Source organism: Dendrobates tinctorius, unplaced genomic scaffold, assembly GCF_039654945.1.
Source record: "Dendrobates tinctorius isolate UK_male_01 unplaced genomic scaffold, ASM3965494v1 ptg000101l, whole genome shotgun sequence".
NCBI lineage: Eukaryota > Metazoa > Chordata > Amphibia > Anura > Dendrobatidae > Dendrobates > Dendrobates tinctorius.
The window spans coordinates 1323773-1347848 of NW_027361769.1; the positions used below are offsets into that span (position 1 = coordinate 1323773).

Here is a 24076-nt window from a genome sequence, read left to right on the forward strand (position 1 = left end):
AGGTGTACGGAGGGGAGCCGCGTGTGTACGAAGTGTACGGAGCGAAGCCGCGTGTGTACGAGGTGTACGGAGCGGAGCCGTGTGTATGAGGTGTACGGAGCGGAGCCGTGTGTGTACGAGGTGTACGGAGCGGAGCCGTGTGTACGAGGTGTACGGAGCGGAGCCGCGTGTGTACGAGGTGTACGGAGCGGAGCCGCGTGCGTACGAGGTGTACGGAGCGGAGCCGCGTGTGTACGAGGTGTACGGAGGGGAGCCGCGTGTGTACGAAGTGTACGGAGCGAAGCCGCGTGTGTACGAGGTGTACGGAGCGGAGCCGTGTGTACGAGGTGTACGGAGCGGAGCCGTGTGTGTACGAGGTGTACGGAGCGGAGCCGTGTGTGTATGAGGTGTACGGAGCGGAGCCGTGTGTGTACGAGGTGTACGTAGCGGAGCCGTGTGTGTACGAGGTGTACGGAGCGGAGCCGTGTGTGTACGAGGTGTACGGAGCGGAGCCGTGTGTGTACGAGGTGTACGGAGCGAAGCCGCGTGTGTACGAGGTGTACGGAGCGGAGCCGCGTGTGTACGAGGTGTACGGAGCGGAGCCGCGTGTGTACGAGGTGTACGGAGCGGAGCCGCGTGTGTACGAGGTGTACGGAGCGGAGCCGTGTGTGTAAGAGGTGTACGGAGTGGAGCCGTGTGTGTAAGAGGTGTACGGAGCGGAGCTGTGTGTGTAAGAGGTGTACGGAGCGGAGCCGTGTTTGTGTGGACCCTCTGTGTACGCTGTATACCCCCAGCTTCGGTCTCAGACCCCACAGTGTACGCTGTATACACCCGTATACCCCCATCTTCGGGCACAGACCCCTGTGTACGCTGTATACACCCATATACCCCCAGCTTCGGTTGCAGATGCCTCTTTGTACGCTGTATACACCTGTATTCCCTCAGCTTCAGTTGCAGACCCCTGTGTATAATGTATACACCTGTATACCCCAAGCTTCACTCACAGACCCTGCGTCTCTCACACTATATACACCTGTATACCCCCAGCTTCAGTCGCAGACCCCTGTGTATGTTGTATACACCCGTATACCCCCAGCTTCGGTCACAGACGCCTGTGTACACTGTTTACACCTGTTTATCCCCAGTTTTGGTCGCAGACCCCTGTGTACACTGTATACACCCATATACCCCCAGCTTCAGTTGTAGACCCCTGTGTATACTTTATTCACCTGTATACCCCCAGCTTCAGTCACAGACCCTGCGTCTCTCACACTGTATACACCTGTATACCTCCAGCTTCAGTCTCAGAACCCTGTGTGTATGCTGTATACACCCGTATACCCCCAGCTTCGGTCACAGCCCCCTGTGTACACTGTATACACCCATATACCCCCAGCTTCGGTCGCAGATCCCTGTGTACACTGTATACACCTGTATACCCCCAGCTTTGGTCGCAGACCCCTGTGTGTACTGTATACACACGTATACCCCCAGCTTCGGTCACAGACCCCTCTGTGTATGCTGTATACATCCGTATACCCCCAGCTTCGGTCACAGACCCCTCATCTCTCACACTGTAGAACTGACGCCGGACACACACGGTAAAACTGCGGTCGTCGGTCTCTCATCTCTCGCACTTATACTGATAACATAAGATGGAGTCAGACGAACCCTCCTACAAAATGTGAGAACAAAGTCATTACTACAGGACTGTGTGAGAAAGGGATTTATTCTACAAGAAACGCTGGGGCCACAAATGAGAATAACATAATGTCGCTCATCTTCTCTTTCACCATAGATATTGACAGTGAGGATGACTTTCACTTTGCCGCAATGTGGATTTTAGTGGCCATACATAAGTAGTTTAGTAGCTTCTGAAAGCTTTCTGGAAGCCGGGAAGGCCTGGTTCCCAGTAAAAGAGTAGAAGGTTCCAGATCAACCGGTCCACCATACATCTGTGCTATCAGACACTTCACCTTCTCCCAAAGCCCAGAAACTACCGTACAAGACCACCAAATATGTTTCATGTCACCAGATATTCCACAGCCCCTAAAACAGTCTCCCGAGATTTTAGGAAAAATGCTGTGAATTTTTTCCTGTACATAATAGACTCTGTGTAATAGTTTTAAGGAAGTCTCAACAAGGGAAGTCTGGTGACTACCTCATGATAGGGTGTCACAGCTACGATACCATTCATCAATTGACTGTTCAAACCCCAGATCCTCCTCCCACTGTAACATACTGTATACTTCAATTTTTTATCATCTTGTGGAGAATTTATAGCATAGTAGATCAATGAGATCGTTCCCCTGCCCAAAGGGTCATTTAGACATTTATTTTCAAAACTGGTTGCCCTGAGAGTAGTACCGCTCGGGAGGATCTGCTTTGCAAAGTGGGAGATCTGGTTCAAGCGCATTACCTCCCTAACTGGAGGGTCAAATTTTTGAACAAATTCCTGTCTGTCAAGTAAGATATTAAATGGGGAACACAAATGTTTAAGTATATGAATACCTTTCAGCTTCCACCAAGAAAAAATTTGAGGCTCAAGGCCTGGCGGGAACATGGGGTTTTGTAATATAGCTGTCAGGGGAGAAGGGCTTGATTGTAAGTTATATTTAAACCGGACTTTCCTCCAAAGAAGCAACGAGTGGACTGTAAAAGGAGCCACATTCATTAACCCCTGTGGAAGTCGGTCTGTGGTGCACATTAGGCCTGATAAAGAGAATGGTTTGGAGAGAAATGATTCCAGAATAACCCATCTCGGACTATTGGGATATGAACACGCACTTATTAATGGAGCAATCTGTGCCGACTTGTAGTAAAGTGTAAAATTAGGGAGGGATAAACCCCCTTCTTTTCTGTGATGGAACATAAGTTTTTGCACAATTCTGGGTTGTTTTCCGAGCCAAAGAAACTTAGACATCGTGGAGTGTAAATGAGTGATCGTTCTGGCTGGTACCATAATTGGGAGGGACCTAAATAGATATAAGAAGCGAGGCAGTGACACCATTTTTAATGCATGTATTCTGCCGAGCCAGGATAACTTTGAGGAAACCCATCTATCCAGGTCCCAGACCTGAATATCATTGAACATCTGTGGGATGATTTGAAGCGGGCTGTCCATGCTCGGCGACCATCAAACTGAACTGAACGGGAATTGTTTTGTAAACAGGAATGATCACAAATACCTTCATCCAGGATCCAGGAACTAATTAATAGCTACAGGAAGCGACTAGAGGCTGTTATTTTTGCAAAAGGAGGATCTACGAAATATTAATGTCACTTTTATGTTGAGGTGCCCATACTTTTGCACCTGTCAAATTTTGTTTAAATGCAGATTGCACATTTTCTGTTAGTACAATAAACCTCATTTGAATCCAGAAATATAACTGAGTCCATCAGTTATTAGATATATGAAACTGAAATAGCTGTTGCAAAAACCAAAATTGTTATAAAGAAAAAAGGTTAACATTAATAGGGGTGCCCAAACTTTAACATATGACTGTACATACATACACACTTTGAGCTTTATATATTAGATATATATATATATGTTTTATTATTCTTTTTGCCTAAAATACAAAGGCCATGTGTCATCTTAGAGGTTCGGCCTTTTAGAGATCATTTCATCTTCATCTTACTACTGCTCACAATAACGGTCATTTTGACCCGGGGCGCCCACACTTTTACATGCCGCTGTCAATGCTTCGTCCCGCTGGTGCTCAATATTTAATAGGGTCTTACTATTAAACTTAATGAAAAGTTCGGTGAATTTCTTTGAGCTGTTATTACTAGAGATGAGCGAATATCGTCAGAGAAGTTGTTATTGGCTAATATCGCTTACCGAATAGCTGCATCGGGACCCCGGATCCCTGGAGCGCTCCCGATAATCAGCTGCATGTGTCGCCCTCCATGCAGGTGCTGTGACTATCACACAGCGCGACACATGCAGCTGATTCTCGGGAGCGCTCCAGCACACTGAGTCCTGGACACACTGAGGCCCTGATCATGTGACCCCTGACTCCTCCCCTCCTGTGACCTCATCACAGGTCCTGTGCACACAGAGCGGTCATATATGTGGCAGACACTCCTGGATCTTCTGCTTTCTGGGCCGGTTCCTCCTGTGAGTCCTATTAACCCTTTCGCTCCCTGTATTCTCCTTTCTGACAGGACAATATCTGAATTCGGATAGTGTGACAGGAATTTAAGCAATGTGACTTTAGCCCCAAAATTGGCAGCGTAACAAATCCTTATTTTCCCCACTGTAGTTTGTAGACTCCATATACAGATCCCTTAAGTGAGAAAAGAGCTGAATTCCCCACTTAAGTTATTGCATTTTGGAAATTGCCCCCACTGGGAATTTATCTCCAGGTAAAGGCACAATTGTGTCTCCATGGGGGTTGTGCTCACAGCCCAACATCGTGTGGCCTCCAAAGAAATGCCACCCCGCACCATTACTGACCACTGCCAAACCGGTCATGCTGAAGGATGTTGCAGGCAGCAGATCGCTCTCCACGGCGTCTCCAGACTCTGTCACATCTGTCACATGTGCTCAGTGTGAACCTGCTTCCATCTGTGAAGAGCACAGGGCGCCAGGGGTGAATTTGCCAATCCTGGTGTTCTGTGGCAAATGCCAAGCGTCCTGTATAGTGTTGGGCTGTGAGCACAACCCCCATCTGTGGACCTCGGGCCCTCAGACCATCCTCATGGAGTCGGTTTCTAACCGTTTGTGCAGACACATGAACATTTGTGGCCTGCTGAAGATTATTTTGCAGGTCTCTGGCAGTGCTCCTCCTGTTCCTTCTTGCACAAAGGTGTAGGTAGCGGTCCTGCTGCTGGGTTGTTGCCCTCATACGGCTCCCTCCACATCTCCTGGTGTAGTGTCCTGTCTCCTGGTCATGCCTCCAGCCTCTGGACACTACGCTGATGGGTTGCCCTCCCAGGGCTGTGGGGTACTCGGTATCGGGCCGTTGTCATGGGGATGTGTCACAGCAGAGGTGACCCGGTCCGTGGCCCTGGGCGCCCAAGCAATGGGGAGATGTAGTTAATGGTGGAATAGTTCGTGACGCCACCCGTGGTGTTTGGTAAATATGGTGTTAGGCCAACGCTGCATACAGATCCGCTGGGACTGATGGTATGTGCAGCTTAGATGGTAAAGCTCCCCACAGGTGGAGCTGTAGTACCAGGGCAGTGTAGATGTAGCTGGCACGGGATGTAGCAGTGCCAAAAGCATAGGGAACAGACAAGACACAGCGGTTGCAGTTTCTGTACCTTTACTGAGTATATGCAGTCCAGAGTCCTGATTACAGATGGTATTTAGCAGGTTAGCCTGGAAGCAGATCATGATTCTCTCTCTGCAGAAGGGCTGTGCAGTCTCCTTCCTAGCGCTTTGTAGTGTGAAGCACTCCAGTACTTAGTTACTCTGAAATGCCTCTCTGCAGATGTTCCTAGAACTTTACTTGTATGACAGACAGCTGTAGCCTCTCTCGGGGACTACTCTCCTGAGTCCTGGCTCTCTATTCAGTTGCTGTTGTGTCCCTAGTCTTTGGTGAGAGCAGGGCATTTACAGCCTCCTACTCCTCTGGTATCTGTGGCAGGACTGTTAGTATCCGTACCACCGTGGAGACCAGGCTCCAGTTCTGTGCGCTCTCAAGCTGAGGGAGCTCGCCTTCTGCAGCTCAGCTTCGTTCCTCCCGTCTGCACACTTCACCCTCCGCAGGCTATCTGCCCCTTCTTCCTCCTGGCCCTCAGAGGACACTCCTCTACAGAATCCTGGTTCAGAGTTCCCCCTGCTGGCCCGGAGTGGAACTGCGTTGCATGCATTAGGTTAACTGCTGGAGAGACCCATCACTGCTTCCAAGCCTGGCATTACCCTCCCCTGGAGGAAGGCAAAGCCAGTGTGGCGACCATACTCTTGGGGGTGCCACACTGACAGACACAGCAAACCTTCTTGCCACAGCTCGCATTGATGTGCCATCCTGGATGAGCTGCACTACCTGAGCCACTTGTGTGGGTTGTAGAGTCCGTCTCATGCTACCACAAGTGTGAAAGCACAACCAGCATTCAAAAGTGACCAAAACATCAGCCAGAAAGCATTGGTACTGAGATGTGGTCTGTGGTCCCCACCTGCAGAACCACTCCTTTATTGAGGGTGTGTTGATAATTGCCAATAATTTCCATCTGTTGTCTATTCCATTTGCACAACAGCATGTGAAATTGATTGTCAGTCAGTGTTGCTTCCTAAGTGGACAGTTTGATTTCACAGAAGTTTGATTTACTTGGAGTTATATTCTGTTGTTTAAGTGTTCCCCTTATTTTTTTTGAACAGTGTATATAGATAGAGAGATTTTTTTTTCTTTACGTTGGAGGGTCCAATTCCAGCTATTGCTGTGTGATCTGTGATTTCTATCTAATCCACTGTGTACAGGATAATAGAGTATAATAAAGTAGTTATGGACGTGACGTAACTAACATTGTGCAGTGACTCTGCTTTCCATATAGTGATGGATATTTCTTGTTGCTGAAACTGTGATTTTTTTTCCACTTTAAACCTTTTTTAAACCCCTCTGATCAGTGCGATCACACAACATACAAGCCTCTGATGGCTCCGGTGATGCCCTGTACTACTGTAGTGCCGTGTATCATCACTGCCTGTCAGTGTAATACTAACGGCCCCATACACATGAGATCAGAGTTGGCTGAACGGTCATTTGGCAGACGGCGATCTCTCCCGACTCCCCCATATACACAAATATTCCAGCTTTCCTGTGGTCTGTATGAGAGAGTCGCCTCCAGACTCCTCTAGAGGAGGATTATCTACAGGAAGAGGAAACAGATTATCCTCTGAAATTCAGGATGCCAGATCCTTCTCTGCCCTGACATCATCTGTCGGGAGGCCCCCAAATACATTATATGGTCGGCCAAACCCCCCGAAATCAGTGCTTTCATGGAACTTTAGTCTAATGTGTATGGGGGGTTATAAGGTAACTTATTGGACGCTGCCTCTGGCCCGGCCTAATAGACCTTCATACATTGCAGCCCAGACCCCATTATTAGGCATGCAAGGCCTGTTTCACACTTCAGTTTTTTTGTGTCAGTTAAAATCTGCCAAAATGGCGGAAAGCGGATCCGTTGCTAACTGATGTGAACGGATGCCACCGGACCGTTTTTTTGATGGATCCGATGATTGAAGAATTTTAAAGGAACTGCAGCCTGGGGGGGGGGAGGAGGGGGGAGAGAAAGAAAGAGAGAGAGATTTTTTTTTTCCAGGCATCAGAACAGACTTTAGGGTTACATTTCAGGGTGAGTGAAGTTTTTCGGGCATGCGCAGTGTGAAGTGCGGATCCTTCCGCCCGAAAAAACGTTACATGCTCCGTTCGGGCATGTCGGCAGACGGCAAAATTTTGGCGGATCCGCAAAAAAACGGATTCAACGGTTGGCCGTCCGTCAAGATCCACTGGTAATGCAACTCAATGGGAAAAAAAACAGATCCGCCAAACAAAATAGCGGATCCGTTTTTTTTGCAAAACGGCGGATCTTGACTGATGGACAAAAACTGAAGTGTGAAACAGGCCTAAGTATCAGAGTATCTAGGCCGCCCCATAATATCGAGTACTTGGAGGCAGGGGGCATTCAGCCAAACTCTGTCACACCTTCTTAGATGTCATGTTTGCTTTTCAGGGTTTTTGTTGAAGCCTCATCTGTGCCGTCCCTGCGGTGTACATCTATGTTCTGGGGCCCAAAAAGATTAATTTCTTCTTAATAAATGTTTAACATGTCAAAAATTATAAAATGTGTCTTCTGCTTTTTACATATTTTTTTCTTCTTACAAGAATTGTTGGAGCCAATTTTCTTTAGAAACATTTTAATATCGGCTTTTTCTGGAGTTTTCTTGTAATATAGGAAAGCCTAAGGCCAGAAATAATCCCCATAAATCACTGTACATGGAGACTTTGGGATCAGATCATTTCTGTCCGTTGTGTTTGTGGAAACAAAAAATCTTTTCTAAAAGCCTCAAACTTTTGTGTGTGACTCAGAGCTGAGATCTAACGTGATAGAAGATTCCAGTGCGGGGAAGACGGGAAACCTTCATATAGACGGCCGGTGGGGATGGAGGCAGTGACCGACTCTGGCCACATCTGTCTCTAGAGCCGCAGTAGAAGATGAAGATGTCGTCCTCATCATGAAGGAGTTATTTCTCATGTCGCGTGTAATGAATATCTCCTGCAGTATTGCTAATGCCGATTCCAGTGTCGGTAATGAGACGAGAATTAGCGTTATGGAAGATGAGTCTATGAGGAACGTGTTCAGCTGCCGACTCCGAGGAGGAAACTGCTTGTTGTCTGTGGCCTAAATATATAGGTTTTATTAGTAGATGTCAGGGAAGAAAACTAAACCCTGTAAGATAATAAATCTCCTCATATGTTTCCCTTATTATCTCCAGTAATTGTATTATTACACAGGATTCTTATGGTGTTACATCGGATCATCTTCTTCTCATTCAGGTCTCTACAATATCGGATCCTCTCAGTGAAGATCTACATAAGAGAGTTTTCCTGATTTACCCATCAAGGATGGATATTGACAGAGACAAGATGGCAGAGAGGATGTTACACCTCACCCTAGAGATCCTCTTCCTTCTCACTGGAGAGGTGAGAGATTCTGATGACGTCACATTACATCATTCTTATCTATGGGAATAACAGATGGACAGAACTGGAGAGGTGAGGACTCTGGAAATGTCTGGAGTGAGATTTAATAATGTGTCTCTCCATAACCAGGATTACACAGTGGTGAAGAAGACCTCTAGTGATCGCTGTCAGGACCCTGTGTCTGAGGGATGGGGAAGACCCCTGAGCCCAATCACGGAGCCTCCACCTCACCCCCTGATCCATGAGGACATCAATGACCAGAAGATCCTAGAACTCATCTACAAGATGATTGAGCTGCTGACTAGAGAGGTGACACTGCTGGGAATGCTGGGACATTATACAGTAACACTATGAAGGGATCAGGGGATGACGGTATCATTGTATGTGTCAGGTTCCTATAAAGTGTCAGGATGTCGCTGTCTATTTCTCCATGGAGGAGTGGGAGTATTTAGAAGGACACAGAGATCTGTACAAGAACGTCATAATGGAGGTTCCCCAGCCCCTCACATCTCCAGGTAATAGACAGGACTAAATACACACGGCCTATAATTATCTGTATGTAGAGAATGAATTCAGTCCCTGTATGTGTTTCCTCCAGATCTATCCAGTAAGAGGACAACACCAGAGAGATGTCCCCATCCTCTTCTTCCACAGGACTGTAACCAAGTAGATCCCAGTGCTCCTCAGGATCATCAGGTAGATGGAGAGAAGGTGTCAGGAGATCTCCCCTATGATGTGTAGACGGCTGTGAAGGTCTTGTGCTCAGTCTTGTTTTATCCACCAGTATTATATGTTTTATACTTGTGTAATGAGAACGGTGGAGATGGCAGGATTAGAGCTGATCATAGATGGGACTTCTCCATCTGTCTGTGACTTTTACAATATTTGTTTCAGGGTGAAGATCTGACCCATATTAATACTACAGAGACATGTGAGGGGTGATGAGCGGTGTAAAGAGGAGATTCCCACATATGACTACCCAGGTGAGTAGTAACCACTGAATGCAGAGAAGTCACAGATTCCTCTCAGTCACCGGCTGTGGCTGCTTTATCGGTGGTGTAGTCCTGCCATATTACCATGATCACCATTTTGCCTCTAGACCACAACATTCTCCTCCACCCAAAACTGTTCAACGACTTTGGGCATTGAAAGCCCTTTTCTATAGAACTTACAACCCGGAGTATCCACCTACCCCCTGGTATTAGTGTGAAGGTGAACCTTTAAAGCGAGATCTATATAATTGCTTGTACCTGACCTAATATAGGCCGAGTGCGTGCTTAAGGAGTCACACGGAACACAGAGTTAGATGTCTACTCCTTTCTCAGCAAAGGCTTGCACAGAACTGAAGTTTATTCTCAAGACAAAGAGACAGGAAATGGGTGTCACACAATCTCCTGAGTAGCCAGTGTCAGTCTATGATAGGTCCATTTCAGCTTCACTTCCATATATGGTATCCAGTATCTCAGCTTCTGCATTCCAAGGATTCCTTACAGGGTGTTGTCTGAAGGCACAGACGCCATCTTGGTACACCATATGTGAACTGACTTGTATAAGGGTTAATAATTGATTTCATCAGCCATTCTCTGCTTCACATTAGAAGACACTGACCGTTACCTGCCCAGATCTGTAACTATAAAGCTAAATGACAGCGTACGTATAATGTGCTGACAAGATAGAAAATCACTTGGAGAAAAATCTTATGCTGGGCCTGTAAGAGAAAGCGGAGGGTAATGATGCTGTTGGTTTCCTAGATCCCTGAGATCTTATCGGATGAATCTTCTCTCCCTTCTGTGCTGCTCAATGTCTCATGGTCCCTACAAGACCAGGTCCAGTCTTTCTGGCCAAACTTCCCTTTTATGATCCACAACAGTAAATGTGCAGTGAGGCCAAGTGTGAATTTCTGTCCAATAACAGCAGAGTTTCCCTTTATCCTGACTTTTCAATTTGTATTAAAACCAACTAACTTCAGGGAGGATTGTGATAATCTACAGGACAAACATTCCACCTGTGCCATGATAGATCTCTAAGCTGTGCGCGGCTGAGGGCTGTAATATACATTTATTCACGCCTGCAGGAGATGTGTTGGCTCCAGCCCTGGTGTCATGGAGTCACTCCACGTCATAAATTACATTGTTTCTGATCCTAAGGAATTCAGATTACTGCACAATCTCTCCTGAAATGGGGAGCAATATTATTTCCTCTAATCTTCTGCTCAGGATCCATAGTAGCTCCAATGGTCCACCATAAATGAGGGCAACTCTGGTTTACTGTTGTGTAATCTGTATTTGTAGTTTTCAGTTAATGAGATTCTCGTGCTCTGGGGCGGGGCTGTGGGTGGGGCTGTGGGCGGGGCTTTATGTGGTGCTCTGATTACATGTTCATCTGTATTGGCTTATGACAGGTCGCTGATCCCTCACTGACCTGCCCCCATTAATGCATATAATAGCATTGATATTATTGGTGATAATTCCTATAATATTGTGGCTATTGTGAGGCTTAGAAAAAAATTACATCCAGCAAAATGACACCAGCGGCGCCTGCGCAGTATCATCTATCTCTTACTTATAGATGCTAAGGCGCAGGAGCCGCCATGACCGGTGCAATTTGCTGAATGTCATTTTTTTTCTAAGCCTCACAATAACATATTGTGCCCAGCTTGTGTCTCTGGAGACCTCCCCCACCTACCCCCGGAAATTGTTAAGTCAGCTCTACTCAAATGTGTCTGTCACTAAATAAACCAAATGCTTGAATGTGAAAACAGTTCAAAAACGTGGTTCTGTGTGGAAGATTGTAAAGCCGTCATGGAGGCATAAGGCTGGCAATGATGGGCATTGTGGGTAATAATAGCGGGGATCATGCCTCATTCCTCTCTAGGAACATACACGACATCTTCTCTGGGGGTTCTTTCTTGTTTCAGTTACTGGGATGAGTGCAATAAAATGTCGCTCAGTGAGTCTTCTGACATCTTCACATTCTAAAGGATTGGTGGGGACAAAATTTTCAAAAACAAGATTTTCAGTGACCTTTTCCTGATAATCAAGGAAAGTATCTGCATTTCTGACTTTTTTGTATAACACAAAAGAATTATATGTGGCCACCTGAAACAAATACATGACTAACTTTTTATACCAGATATATGATTTTCTTGATGCCTGGTATGGCTGTAGAACCTGATCTGCAAGGTCCACAACTAAGTATCCAAAGTATCGGATCGGAATGGATCGGCCGATCTTAAAAAAAAGTATCGGTATCGCCGATTCCGATACCGGAAGTCCCATTCAAGTCTATGGGACTTCCGGTATCGGAATAAGAAAAATCCTGTTTTTCCCTTGTACAGCCTCTCTGGGGTCTGTATGGGCCTTTCGGGGGGCTGTGCCGGCCTGCCGGTGGTCTGTGCAGGCTCCGGTGGGCTGTGCCGGCCTGCCGGGGGGCTGTGCCGGCCTGCCAGGGGGGCTGTGCAGGCTCCGGTGGGCTGTGCCGGCCTGCCGGGGGCTGTGCCGGCCTGCCGGGGGGCTGTGCAGGCTCCGGGGGGCTGTGCCGGCCTGCCCGGGGGCTGTGCAGGCTTCGGGGGTCTGTGCAGGCATCGTCCGATGGGACTACAAGTCCCATCGGGCGATGCCTGCTACCATGACAGTGATTGACACATTAGCCAATGATGGGACAGTAGTAGTCCCATCATCCGGCTAATGTGTTGAATGTAAAAAAAAAAAAAAAAAAAAAAAAATTACATGCTACATACATACAACATGCATACTAATTACATGCTACATTCATACTACATACTACATACATGCTACATTCATACTACATATATACTACATGCAACATACATACTACATACATACTACATGCAACATACATACTACATATATACTACATGCATGCAACATGCATACTACATATATACTACATGCAACATACATACTACATATATACTACATGCTACATACATACTACATATATGCTACATACATACTACATATATACTACATGCATGCTACATACATACTACATGCTACATACATACTACATATATACTACATACATACCACATACATACTACATACATACTACATACATACTACATGCTACATACATACTACATATATACTACATGCATGCTACATACATACTACATGCTACATACATACTACATATATACTACATGCATGCTACATACATACTGCATGCTACATGCATGCTACATACATACTACATACATACTACATGCTACATACATACCACATATATACTACATACATACTACATACAATACATTCATACAATACATACATAGACATACAGTACATATAACATAGAGTAACATACTTACCAATACTTGTCACATTGTTTCCCGAAGCCATTGTCTTTTCCGGAATAAATATTAACATAACAAACCACAAAAATACTCACCCACGATCCGAAGCAGTCCACGAGTGTGTCCCACGACGATCTTGGGTAGAGAACTGCAGCATCAGCTGTTGCTGCCGTTCTCTACGGGCTGCAGGAATCCAATGACGGAAGGTAGGTATCCTTCCACACTGTATTCCTCCGCCACTTAAAAAAAAAAAAAGTCCCTAGTCTCACTTTATGCCATTGCTGTGTGGGAAATTCCAGCTATGGATGCGGGAGCAGAACTCACGGTGTCCCGGTCAGCGTCCATTGCTGGGGTCCCGTCATCGGGGTCCCTCGGGGGGCCCAGTCATCATCATTTGACACCTCCTGCGGGGAGTCCCAGAGGTCGACAGCAAGCTGGCGAAGGTACATCCGAGGACCCAGGTTTTCCGGCTGGAGGGCACACAGCCCCCTCGCAGCCCGGTGAATATGGCTCTCTGTCCCCTGTTTGTCATCCAGTTGCAACATCATCCTGGTTGGGTGGGGGGCCGTTGGCGGAATCCCTCGGGGTCAGCGGGGGGTTGGGATCTGGTGGCGTAGCCGCGGCCGGGGGGGTTAGCGATGTGCTTGCGGATATGCGGAATTTGGTGTCACGTCTGGAGCGGGGTCTCGCTTCACCGTCACCAGTAGCAGCTTGGCCACAAGCTGGGAGTCCTGCGGGGCGGAGTGGGTCGGATTTGGCCGGGCGCGCAAGTGAACCGGTGTCGGTGTCGGTGCAGACTGAGAAAGAGAAAGAATGTCGCATACACTTGGACGATAGAGCGCATGGGGAGGTATGTTTGTTTTGAGGGTCAGTTGGGGGCTCATTTAAAGAAAGAAGTAAAGGAGTGCATTTGGAAGGACGAGTATGTGGAAATATTTTCCCTCTTGCCATTAGAGAAATTTAATTTGGATAAGGGCCTGAAGGAGGATAGCAAAAAGGAGGATGAAGAGAAGCGTAGATGGCGTCTGATCCCGCAAACGTTCGTTAATTGGCAACAGGCGTTCGCTATTTTGGCGAGCGTCATTGGAGAAAAGTCCCCTGATAATTGCTCGGCGTTATTTTGACGCCATAGGGGAGGCCTATAGGGTGTATGGGGGTCAGGCTTGTTTGCGCTATGATGAGCAATTTCGGCAGAGGAAGGCCGTCCGTCCGGCTATCCGTTGGGACCAGAAGGACATTGGGCTGTGGATGCGGGTCATAGCTCAAAATAAATTTGGTAGCTCCTTTCATGGGGGGGCTGGGAGTACCAGCCAGAGTAGCGGCAGTTCTGGCATCTCAGGAGGGGGCGGGCAGGTTCAAACGGGAAATCATAAGTTGGGGGTGTGCTGGCAGTTCAACGACGGCCCATGTAAATTCGGGGCGAACTGCAAATTTAAACATCTTTGCTCCAACTGCAATAGCGCGTCCCATGGAGCCGCCAAGTGTTTCAAGAAAGGGAAGCCCCGAACCGGCGGTGGTAATTCCCAAGGGGGAGACTCCAGTGAGGCTGGAAAGGATGGTCCCTTATCTAAATAGATATGGGGACAGGGAGAAGTCGGCTTTGCTGTACGCGGGTTTCAAGGACGGTTTTGTTATCCCTCACCCCCCTTTTGCTATTCCGCGGGTTTTAAAAAATTTGCGTTGTTACATGGTTCAGTGGTTTCAGAAAAGCTGGAAAAGGAGGTTTCGTTGGGCCGTATGGCTGGCCCCTTTGTTTCCCCCCTTTTTCGGATTTGGTTGTTTCTCCTCTAGGAGTGGTTCCGAAGAAAGAGCCGAATAAGTTTCAGCTTATCCAACATTTGTTGTACCCTCGCGGGGGTTCTGTTAACGATGGTATCGATCCGGAAAGCTGTTCGGTGGTTTACTCCTCCTTTGATGAAGCAGCGGGGTGGGTGCGAAAATGTGGTCGGGGTGCCCTTATGGCTAAAACGGACATGGAATCCGCTTTTCGTTTGCTCCCGGTTCATCCGGACAGCATGAAGTTGTTAGGTTGCTATTGGGAAGGCATGTTTTTTGTGGACAGGTGTCTACCCATGGGATGTTCGTTGTCTTGTGCGTATTTTGAAGCCTTCAGTTCTTTTTTGGAGTGGGTCATGCGCGATGTTTCCGGTTTTGATTCGGTCATTCATGACTTGGATGATTTTTTGTGCGTGGGCTCCGGGGATTCCGATTGTTGCGAGAGACTGTTACAGGCCATCGAGTGGGTGGCGGAGCGTTTTGGTGTTCCTCTCGCGCCTGAAAAAACCGAAGGCCCCTGTACGTGTTTGCGTTTTTTGGGAATTGTCATTGATACGGTGAATTGGGAGTTCAGGCTGCCTGAGGATAAGTTGGCTGATTTGCGGGCGGAGGTGGTCTGAGCGCGCAGGGTCGAGAAGTTCTCGCTGCGTGATCTCCAGTCGTTGCTGGGAAAGCTCAATTTTGCATGTCGAGTCATGCCAATGGGGCATGTTTTTTCACGTCGTCTGGCCAGTGCGACCGCGGGTGTTCGAGCCCCTCATCATTTCATCAGGTTGTCAGCGGAACTCAGGGCCGATTTGGCGATTTGGGAGTCATTCTTGGAGGGGTACAACGGCCGTTCGTTGGTGATGGAAGAGGTGGTCAGCAGTGACGCGTTGGAGTTGTTCACAGATGCGGCTGGCGGTGTTGGTTTTGGGGCTTACTTTCGGGGGCAGTGGTGTGCGTCCCGGTGGTCTAAGGGATGGATTGCGGATGGCTTGGTGCGCAATATCGCTTTGCTGGAGATCTTTCCGATTCTGGTAGCCGTCCATTTGTGGGGACGTGAGTTTCGGGATCGGCGGGTGCGTTTTAATTGCGATAACATGGGCGCTGTGTGCACGATTAATGGCCTTACTGCATCGTCTCCCCCAGTCGTTCGGGTGTTACAGCGGTTGGTTCTCCTCTGTTTGGACCTGAATGCACAAGTGACCGCGACGCATGTGCCAGGTGTTAAGAACGATATCACTGACTCTCTCTCTCGTTTACAGTGGGATCGGTTTCGCTCTTTGGCGCCAGAGGTGGAGGTCATGGGTTTAGCTTGTCCGGAGGAGCTGTGGATAGTGGCCTATGGGCCGCGGCATCGCTGATTGAGTCGTCTTTGGCTCCAAAGACCTGGGAGGCTTACTGGGCTGTATGGTGCAAGTGGGAGGAACAGTTAGCGGCCGACGTAGCAGTCGGGCCCGGCTTGGATCAGGAGGGAGTTTTGTTGTCTTGGTTGGGGTGGGGGGCCTCCGAGAGTTGGTCGGGTGCAAAAGCCATGCGTGTTTTAGCGGGTTTGTCCTTTGGATTTCGCTTGCGCGGCTGCCGCGATTGGACGAAAACATTTTTGGTGAAACAAGCGGCGAAAGGGTTTCGCCGGTTAAAAAGCAGGGGTGACTTGAGGCGTCCGATATCTTTTGAGGTGCTTGAACGGTTGAGCGGCATTTTGGAGAAGGTGTGTTCTTCACGCTATGAGGTTTTGTTATTTCGCCTAGCCTTTTCGTTGGCATTTTTTGGCGCATTAAGGGTAGGGGAACTAGTGTCGGGGAACAAGCAGTCAGCCGGGGGTATATTGGCCAGGGATGTTGTGCTTACTGCGCGGGGCATTGAGTTTTGGTTGCGACGGTCTTAGACGGATCAGGCGGGTAAAGGTCGCCGAGTGGTGTTGGGCCATGTGCCCGGGTCTTTGATGTGTCCCGTTCAGTGTTTGCGGGGGTTTTGGGAGCTGGGTCCTAGTTTGAGCGGCCCCCTTTTGTGTCACGTGGATGGCTCTACTTTGTCGAGATACCAATTTGGTGCTGTTCTCAAGAGGTCCATCCGATCGTTGGGTTTGGATGAATCCCGTTTCGCTTCTCATTCCTTCAGGATTGGGGTGGCATCAGAAGCAGCAGTTCGGGGTTTGGATGTGGCTTCGATTCGGCGCATTGGTGGTTGGGCGTCCAATCGTTACCGAAGTTATGTTAGGTCGGTGGGTGGTGATGGGTGAGGCGGAGGGCGGCATTCACGCTAATGGTGTTTGTGTTTGATATTGGCATCGCCTTTTTTATTCCAGGTGTCGAGCCGTTGCTGGTGTGGATTTTTGGTCATTCCTTCGTTTACTGGGGAGCGTTGCGGGTGGATGTCCGGAACGAAGGCAGACAGCTCGGTTTTTCCAGGAACACGGCCTTGGTGCGTTGGTGTGGTTTTAGGGGGATGGAGTGGAGACATGTCTTGCCGGAGATACACGAGTGCGTTCGGTTGGACCGCGCTCCGGACATCCTGGTGTTGCATGTTGGGGGGTAGTGACTTGGCGGTTCGACCTTTTCGGGAGTTGATACGGGACATCAAACAGGACTGTCTGCGCTTGTGGTTATTGTACCGAGGGGTCACTATCGTTTGGTCCGACATTGTTCCTCAGAGGTGATGGCGTTCCATGAGGTCTCTCGCTAAGGTTAATAAGGCCCGGATAAAAGTGAACAGGGCTGTGTCTTCTTTTGTTATCAGGAATGGAGGGGTGGCGGTGCGACACTTTGATTTGGAAAAAGGTGAGGGTGATTTCTGGCTGGCCGATGAGGTTCATTTGAATTCGGTTGGTTCTGACATTTGGGCTCTCGGATTCCAGGAGGGTATTGAGCGGCCCATGGCATGGCGGGTTCGGGGGGGTCTCGGGCCATTGAGGTGTTCAATGGGCCCTTGTTGTGGCAGTTTCAAGAGGGGGGGAGTCCTTGAAGTCGGTAAAAATTGGGTGTGGAAACTCAGTGTCTAGGGTCTCCTTGGTTAAACAGGTATCTTGGGGATGATCTGGTGAAAGGTGGGGGGGAGTTTCCGGCCGAAGTGGCGGATCCCCGAGTAGCTTAGTGGACAAGATATATCGGTGTTGGTGCTCCCGAGCCAGTGGGGTATCGGCTGGGAGCAATCATGAGGGGTTTTTGTCCACAGCAATTTTTGGGGTTATTCACCAAGATCTTGGGGCTTCAAGGACTCCTTCTCAGGTTCATGTTTTTGTTAAAGTGATTTATGATTCACTGTTTGTGTTTTTGGTGTTTATAATAAAGGCTGCTGTGGCCATAACATTCCAAAAGAAATTCCGAGTCTCCGTGTTCTGTGGTGGGGATTATTGGAGGTGATGCGGGGGGAGGTTTGGTGACAGGGTGAGATTTGTTCCCACGCCTGTCTGGTGGCAACTCGACACTACCAACGTCATGCTCGTTTCTTTAACAAGCCCCATAGCGAATGTAAGTCCTAAAAATGTTTTCATTTCTAGGACATTAGTTGGTGTCCATAAATTTGACCTAGCATAACCGGATCGTGGATTCTGGCTGATGAATTGGGGCACATATAAATTTGTAGGACAATATGCTCTAGCAAGCTATCTGTCATAAAAAAATAATTGGTCCAAAATTTTCCACCTCCACATATATACCAGGAATGGCATTAAAATTAGGGATGAATGGAGTAGCCGAATCCGAAGCCTCCCATCTGGGAAATGCTACATCAAGAGGCAAAGCCCCTTGGACATTGGTGTGCACCAATTCACGAGCACTAGGGACAGCACTAGTACTGGGCATTGTTCCCTGAGTTGGAGACATTTCTCCAGAAGCGCTATTTGTCCTTCTTGTTGTACTGGTCCTTGTGTGTGAGGATGGACCAGAATCACTGCTCATTTCTGAGCTATCACTCTCACTGCTACTAAAACCCTCGAAATCCACATCACCATCTGACACTGCGCTTTTTTCACTGTCAGAACGTAAAAAGTGCATAAGCCTCCTCTGCACTATAATACTGACGGGCCATTTTATTTGTTTTTATTTCTTTTTCCGGAAATAGAAATCTCTGACATGACTGACGTGACCAAATTATTGGGGAGACAATTGAGAAAAGCCTAATTCTTTAGCCTAACAGTAACTAACTTTAGCATAACACTAACCCTAACTATAACCTAAAAGTAACCCTAACTTTACCCCAACACTAACCCTAACTATAGCGCTAACTGTAACCTGCCTTATCTGTTTTTCTATTGACAGATGATGGACCTGAGTGGGGACTTGTTTTTTGTGAGATGAGAATTGGTATTATTTTTGCCTACATAACATTGATTGGTTCCTTTTTATTCGATATTTGGGAGGCAGAATGAACAAACAGTTGGACACCGCACACTACTGGCTCATCCAACAAGGTTTCCTATTAGACTGTGAACAGTTATTGTCTTGGTAAATAATTAAAGTTTTTTACATAGCTTGCCATTTTTATGGACAGTTTAAGTAGAAATGTTTAAAAATATAAAACTCAAGGATATGTTATTAAAAAAATTGTTTTTTATCTTAGCAGATGACTGTACCAGGAGATCAGAAGGACAGCTGACATCTTCAATTTTTAAATCTGATGATCTTGAGATCCTACAAGATACAACTGAAGTGAATGCCATTACTCCAGATATGCCATCATCCATTCACAGCAAAGATCTGTCATCTGATCCTATGAAACAGGTCCCATCTTCTGATTCATTACTGACTACTAAGGAAAATCAAAGTCACAAAAGAGGCAGAAAAAAACAAACTGCTCCTAAAGCAAAGAAGTCATTTTCATGTTCAGAATGTGGGAAATGTTTTACATGGAAATCACATTTTGTTAGGCACCAAAGAACTCACACAGGGGAGAAGCCTTTTTCCTGTTCAGAATGTGGGAAATGTTTTAACAGTAAATCAGATTGTGTTAAGCACCAGAGAATTCACACAGGGGAGAAGTCTTTTTCCTGTTCAGAATGTGGGAAATGTTTTGTCAACAAATCAGAATTGGTTTGGCACCAAAGAACTCACAGAGCGGAGAAACCTTTTTCATGTTCAGAATGTAAGAAATGTTTTATCCGGAAATCACAATTGGTTAATCACCAGAGAATTCACACAGGGGAGAAACCTTTTTCATGTTCAGAATGTAGGAAATGTTTTAACCGGAAATCAAATTTGGCTAATCACCATAGAACTCACACGGGGAAGAAGCCTTTTTCCTGTTCAGATTGTGGGAAATATTTTAACCAGAAAGTGCTTCTTGATCGCCATCAGAGCAGTCACACAGAGGAGAAGCCTTTTTCATTTTCTTAATGTGGGAAATATTATACTTGGAAATCAAGTGTTAATAAACATCAGAGATGTCACATAGGGGAGAAGCCTTTTTATGTTCATAGTCTTGGAATAGTTTTAATCAAAATTGAATTTTCTTAATTGGGTTGTCTCTTGTCATTCCTCATGTTTGCTGGCAAAAGGATAAAACTAAACTTTATTAATTCCAAATCTAAAACTATACCCATAATTTGCCCCTGAAGGTTAGTCAATAGATGACTAATAGAAAAAACATATACGGTATACTACGAAATTGGTGTTGCATGTGAAGTAGTCCCTAATGGGGTAAGATTTGCCTGTACGTGAGTGAATGACTTCATTAACTTTAATGATGTTGGAACAACTCATGCAACTGAGGCAAGGGAAAGTACCCGTCCTTTTTTGACCTGACAGTGTTCGTGTGGAAGTCTGATTGCAATGTCCTAGGTCGGCCCTGACCAACTTGTCTTTGATGTTTTGAGGTCTTCTTAAACACATCAATGGTGGGTTCTTGAAAATGTCAATTTTGGGGCAGGCTTTGGTAAGTAGAAACCAATGTTTATGGATGAGATTATGGACCCTCTGCAGGATGGTGGCCATGAACAAAAGGGAGTCTAGGTGGTTTTGGTGCGATGGTGATACAACAGTCAGGGTTTTTTCTTCCCTTCAGACCCACTGAACAGGTGCCCCTATGAGTCTATATTGACACCTTCCCTGGCGGTAAGATAAATAATAATATATTTGTTTTCATTTTTTTTTTCATTTTTTTTTTTCATTTTTCTTAAAAAAAAATTTCCCCCTTTTTATTTTAATTTTTTTCCCTTTTTTTCAACATTTTTTCATTTAGTTTATTCATCCATTTTTTTCATTCATCCATTCTTTTGTATAAATTTCATCCCAAAAATGATTTTGTTCCGTTATTTTCACATTCATTTATTCCCATTTCATTTGCTTTATTTACATTATTTTCCCATTATCCACTTACTTTCTCCAATATGGCGCTCCTTCCATTCCAAGCTCTCCCATGCGCCCAAACAGTGGTTCCCCCCACATATTAGGTATCAACCTGCTCAGGACAAATTGCACAACAACTTTTGTGGTCCAATTTCTCTTGTTACGCTTAGGAAAATAAAAAATAGCGGGCTGAAAAAAATCATTTTTGAGGAAAAAAAAGTGATTTTTATTTTCACTGCTGTTGGTGTCACTTGTGGGGTTTTTTCACTGTTTGGGCACATCAGGGGCTCTGCAAAAGCAACATGGCATCCTATCTGAATTCCAGCCAATTCTGCATTGAAATAGTCAAACGGTACTCCTTCCCTTCTGAGCTCTGCCGTGCGCCCAAACAGTGGTTTACCCCCACATATGGGGTATCAGCGTACTCAGGACAAATCGCACAACAACTGTGGGGGTATGATTTCTGCTGTTACCCTTGTAAAAATAAAAATTTGGGGGCGAAAATATCATTTTTGTGGAAAAAAATGATTTTTTATTTTCACGGCTCTACGTTATAAACTTCTGTGAAGCACTTGAAGGTTCAAAGTCCTCACCACATATCTAGATAAGCTCCTTAAGGGGTCTAGTTTCCAAAATAGGGTCACTTGTTGGGGGTTTCCACTGTTTAGGAACATCAGGGACTCTCCGAACGCAACATGGCATCCGGTCTCAATTCTAGCCAATTCTGCGTTGAAAAAGTCAAACGACGCTCCTTCCCTTGCGAGCTCTGCCGTGCACTGAAAAAGTGGTTTACCCCCACATATGGGGTATCGGCGTATTCAGGAGAAATTGCACAACAAATTTTGTGGTTCATTTTCTTTTTTAACACTTGTGAAAATAAAAAAAAATTGGTTCTGAAGTAAATTTTTTGCAAAAAAGTTAAATGTTAATTTTTTCCTTCCACGTTGCTTTAGGTCATGTGAAGCACGTAAAGGGTTAATAAACTTCTTGAATGTGGTTTCGAGTAGGTTGAGGGGTGCAGTTTTTAGAATGGTGTCACTTTGGGATGTTTTATGCCATATAGACCCCTCAAAGTGACTTCAAATGTGAGGTGGTCCCTAAAAAAAATGGTTTTGTAAATTTTGTTGTAAAAATGAGAAATCGCTGGTCAACTTTTAACCCTTATAACGTCCTAACAAAATAAAATTTTGTTTCCAAAATTGTGCTGATGTAAAGAAAACATGTGGGAAATGTTATTTATTAAGAAATTTGTGTGATACATCTCTCTGATTTAAGGGCATAAACAATTTAAAGTTTTTTTCATAAATAAAAACAAGACATATCGAAGAAATTTTACCACTAACATGAAGTACAATATGTCACGAGAAAACAATGTCAGAATCACCGGGATCCATGGAAGCTCCAGAGTTATTACCTCATAAAGGGACAGTGGTCAGAATTGTAAAAATTGGCCCGGTCATTAAGCTGCAAAATGGCTCTGTCACTAAGGGGTTAAACAAGATTTATTTTAGCCACACAATTCAATACTGTTTTCCTTTCTATCCTCACCGTGCTCTTACTTAAGAAAGTGAGAATATGTTCTTTTCTCTACACATAGTTGTAGAATGCACATAACTGTAATGACCTGCAGAACACAGCGATCAGACTATTTACAGGAATCGGTAAGTTACGGGAGAAACAAAATGGCGTAATTGATATTTTTCTCTATAAAACCCATAAAATCATAGAATCATAGAATCGTAGAGTTGGAAGGGACCTCCTGGGCCATCTGGTCCAACCCCCTGCTCAAAGATTCGCTAAATCATCCCAGTGAGATGTCTGTCCAGCCTCTGTTTGAAGACTTCCATTGAAGGAGAACTCGCCACTTCTCGTGGCAGCCTGTTCCGCTCATTGATCACTCTAACTGTCAAAAAGTTTTTTCTAATATCTAATCTGTGTCTCTTCCCATTCAGTTTCATCCCATTGCTTCTAGTCTTTCCTTGTGCAAATGAGAATAAAGATGATCCTTCTACAATGTGACAGCCCTTGAGATATTTGTAGACAGCTATTAAGTCTCCTCTCAGTCTTCTCTTCTGCAAGCTAAACATTCTCAAATCCTGCAACCTTTCCTCATAAGACAGGGTTTGCAGACCGGTCACCATTCTGGTCGCTCTTTTCTGAACGTGCACCAGTTTGTTGATGTCTTTTTTAAAATGTGGTGCCCAAAACTGGACACAATATTCCAGATGAGGTCTGACCAAAGAGGAGTAGAGGGAAATAATGACTTCACGTGATCTAGACTGTATGCTTCTGTTAATACATCCTAGAATTGCATTTGCCTTTTTTGCTGCTGCATCACACTGTTGACTCATATTCAGTCTGTGATCTATTAGTATACCCAAGTCTTTTTTACATGTGCTGTTGCTTAGCCCTATTCCTCCCATTCTGTATATGCTTTTTTCATTTTTATTGCCCAGATGTAGTACTTTGCATTTTTCCCTGTTAAAAACCATTCTGTTAGTTGCTGCCCACTGCTTCAGCTTATTTATATCTTTTTGAATCCTCTCTCTCTTCTCTAGTATTAGCTATCCCTCCTAGCTTTGTGTCATCAGCAAATTTAATCAGTTTACCCTCAATTCCTTAATCTAAATCGTTGATAAAGATGTTGAACAATACAGGGCCCAGGACAGAGCCCTGTGGTACCCCACTTGAGACATTCTTCCAACTGGATGTGCAGCCATTTACGACCACTCTTTGGGTCCGATCACTAAGCCAGTTATGAATCCACCTAACAGTTGCCTTGTCCATTCCATACTTAGTCATTTTTGCAATAAGGATTGTATGAGATACTTTGTCAAATGCTTTGCTGAAGTCAAGATATACTATATCTACAGCATTTCCTTGATGCACCCAATCAGTGATTCCGTCATAGACGGAAATTAAGTTAGTCTGACATGACTTATTAGTTACAAACCCATGCTGACTCTGTTTAATCACTTCATTCTTATCCAGGTACTGACATACATGTTGTTTAATAATTTGTTCAAAGATCTTTCCTGGTATAGAAGTCAGACTCACCGGCCTATAGTTGCCTGGGTCCACCTTCT

The 24076-nt window shown here is 45.8% G+C and overlaps 1 protein-coding gene across 1 annotated transcript in view; it reads left to right on the plus strand.

The window, feature by feature from the left end:
* LOC141099676 (uncharacterized) overlaps nucleotides 1-20159 on the plus strand; it is a 104564-nt gene extending 84405 nt beyond the window's left edge. Inside the window, exons 7-9 of the mRNA XM_073587637.1 lie at nucleotides 16828-16926; nucleotides 17015-17130; nucleotides 19500-20159. Of these exons, the coding sequence (XP_073443738.1) occupies nucleotides 16828-16926; nucleotides 17015-17130; nucleotides 19500-20039 (755 nt within the window). The 3' untranslated portion in view covers nucleotides 20040-20159. The remainder of the gene's footprint in view (nucleotides 1-16827; nucleotides 16927-17014; nucleotides 17131-19499) is intronic.
* The last annotated feature ends 3917 nt before the right edge of the window (nucleotides 20160-24076 follow it).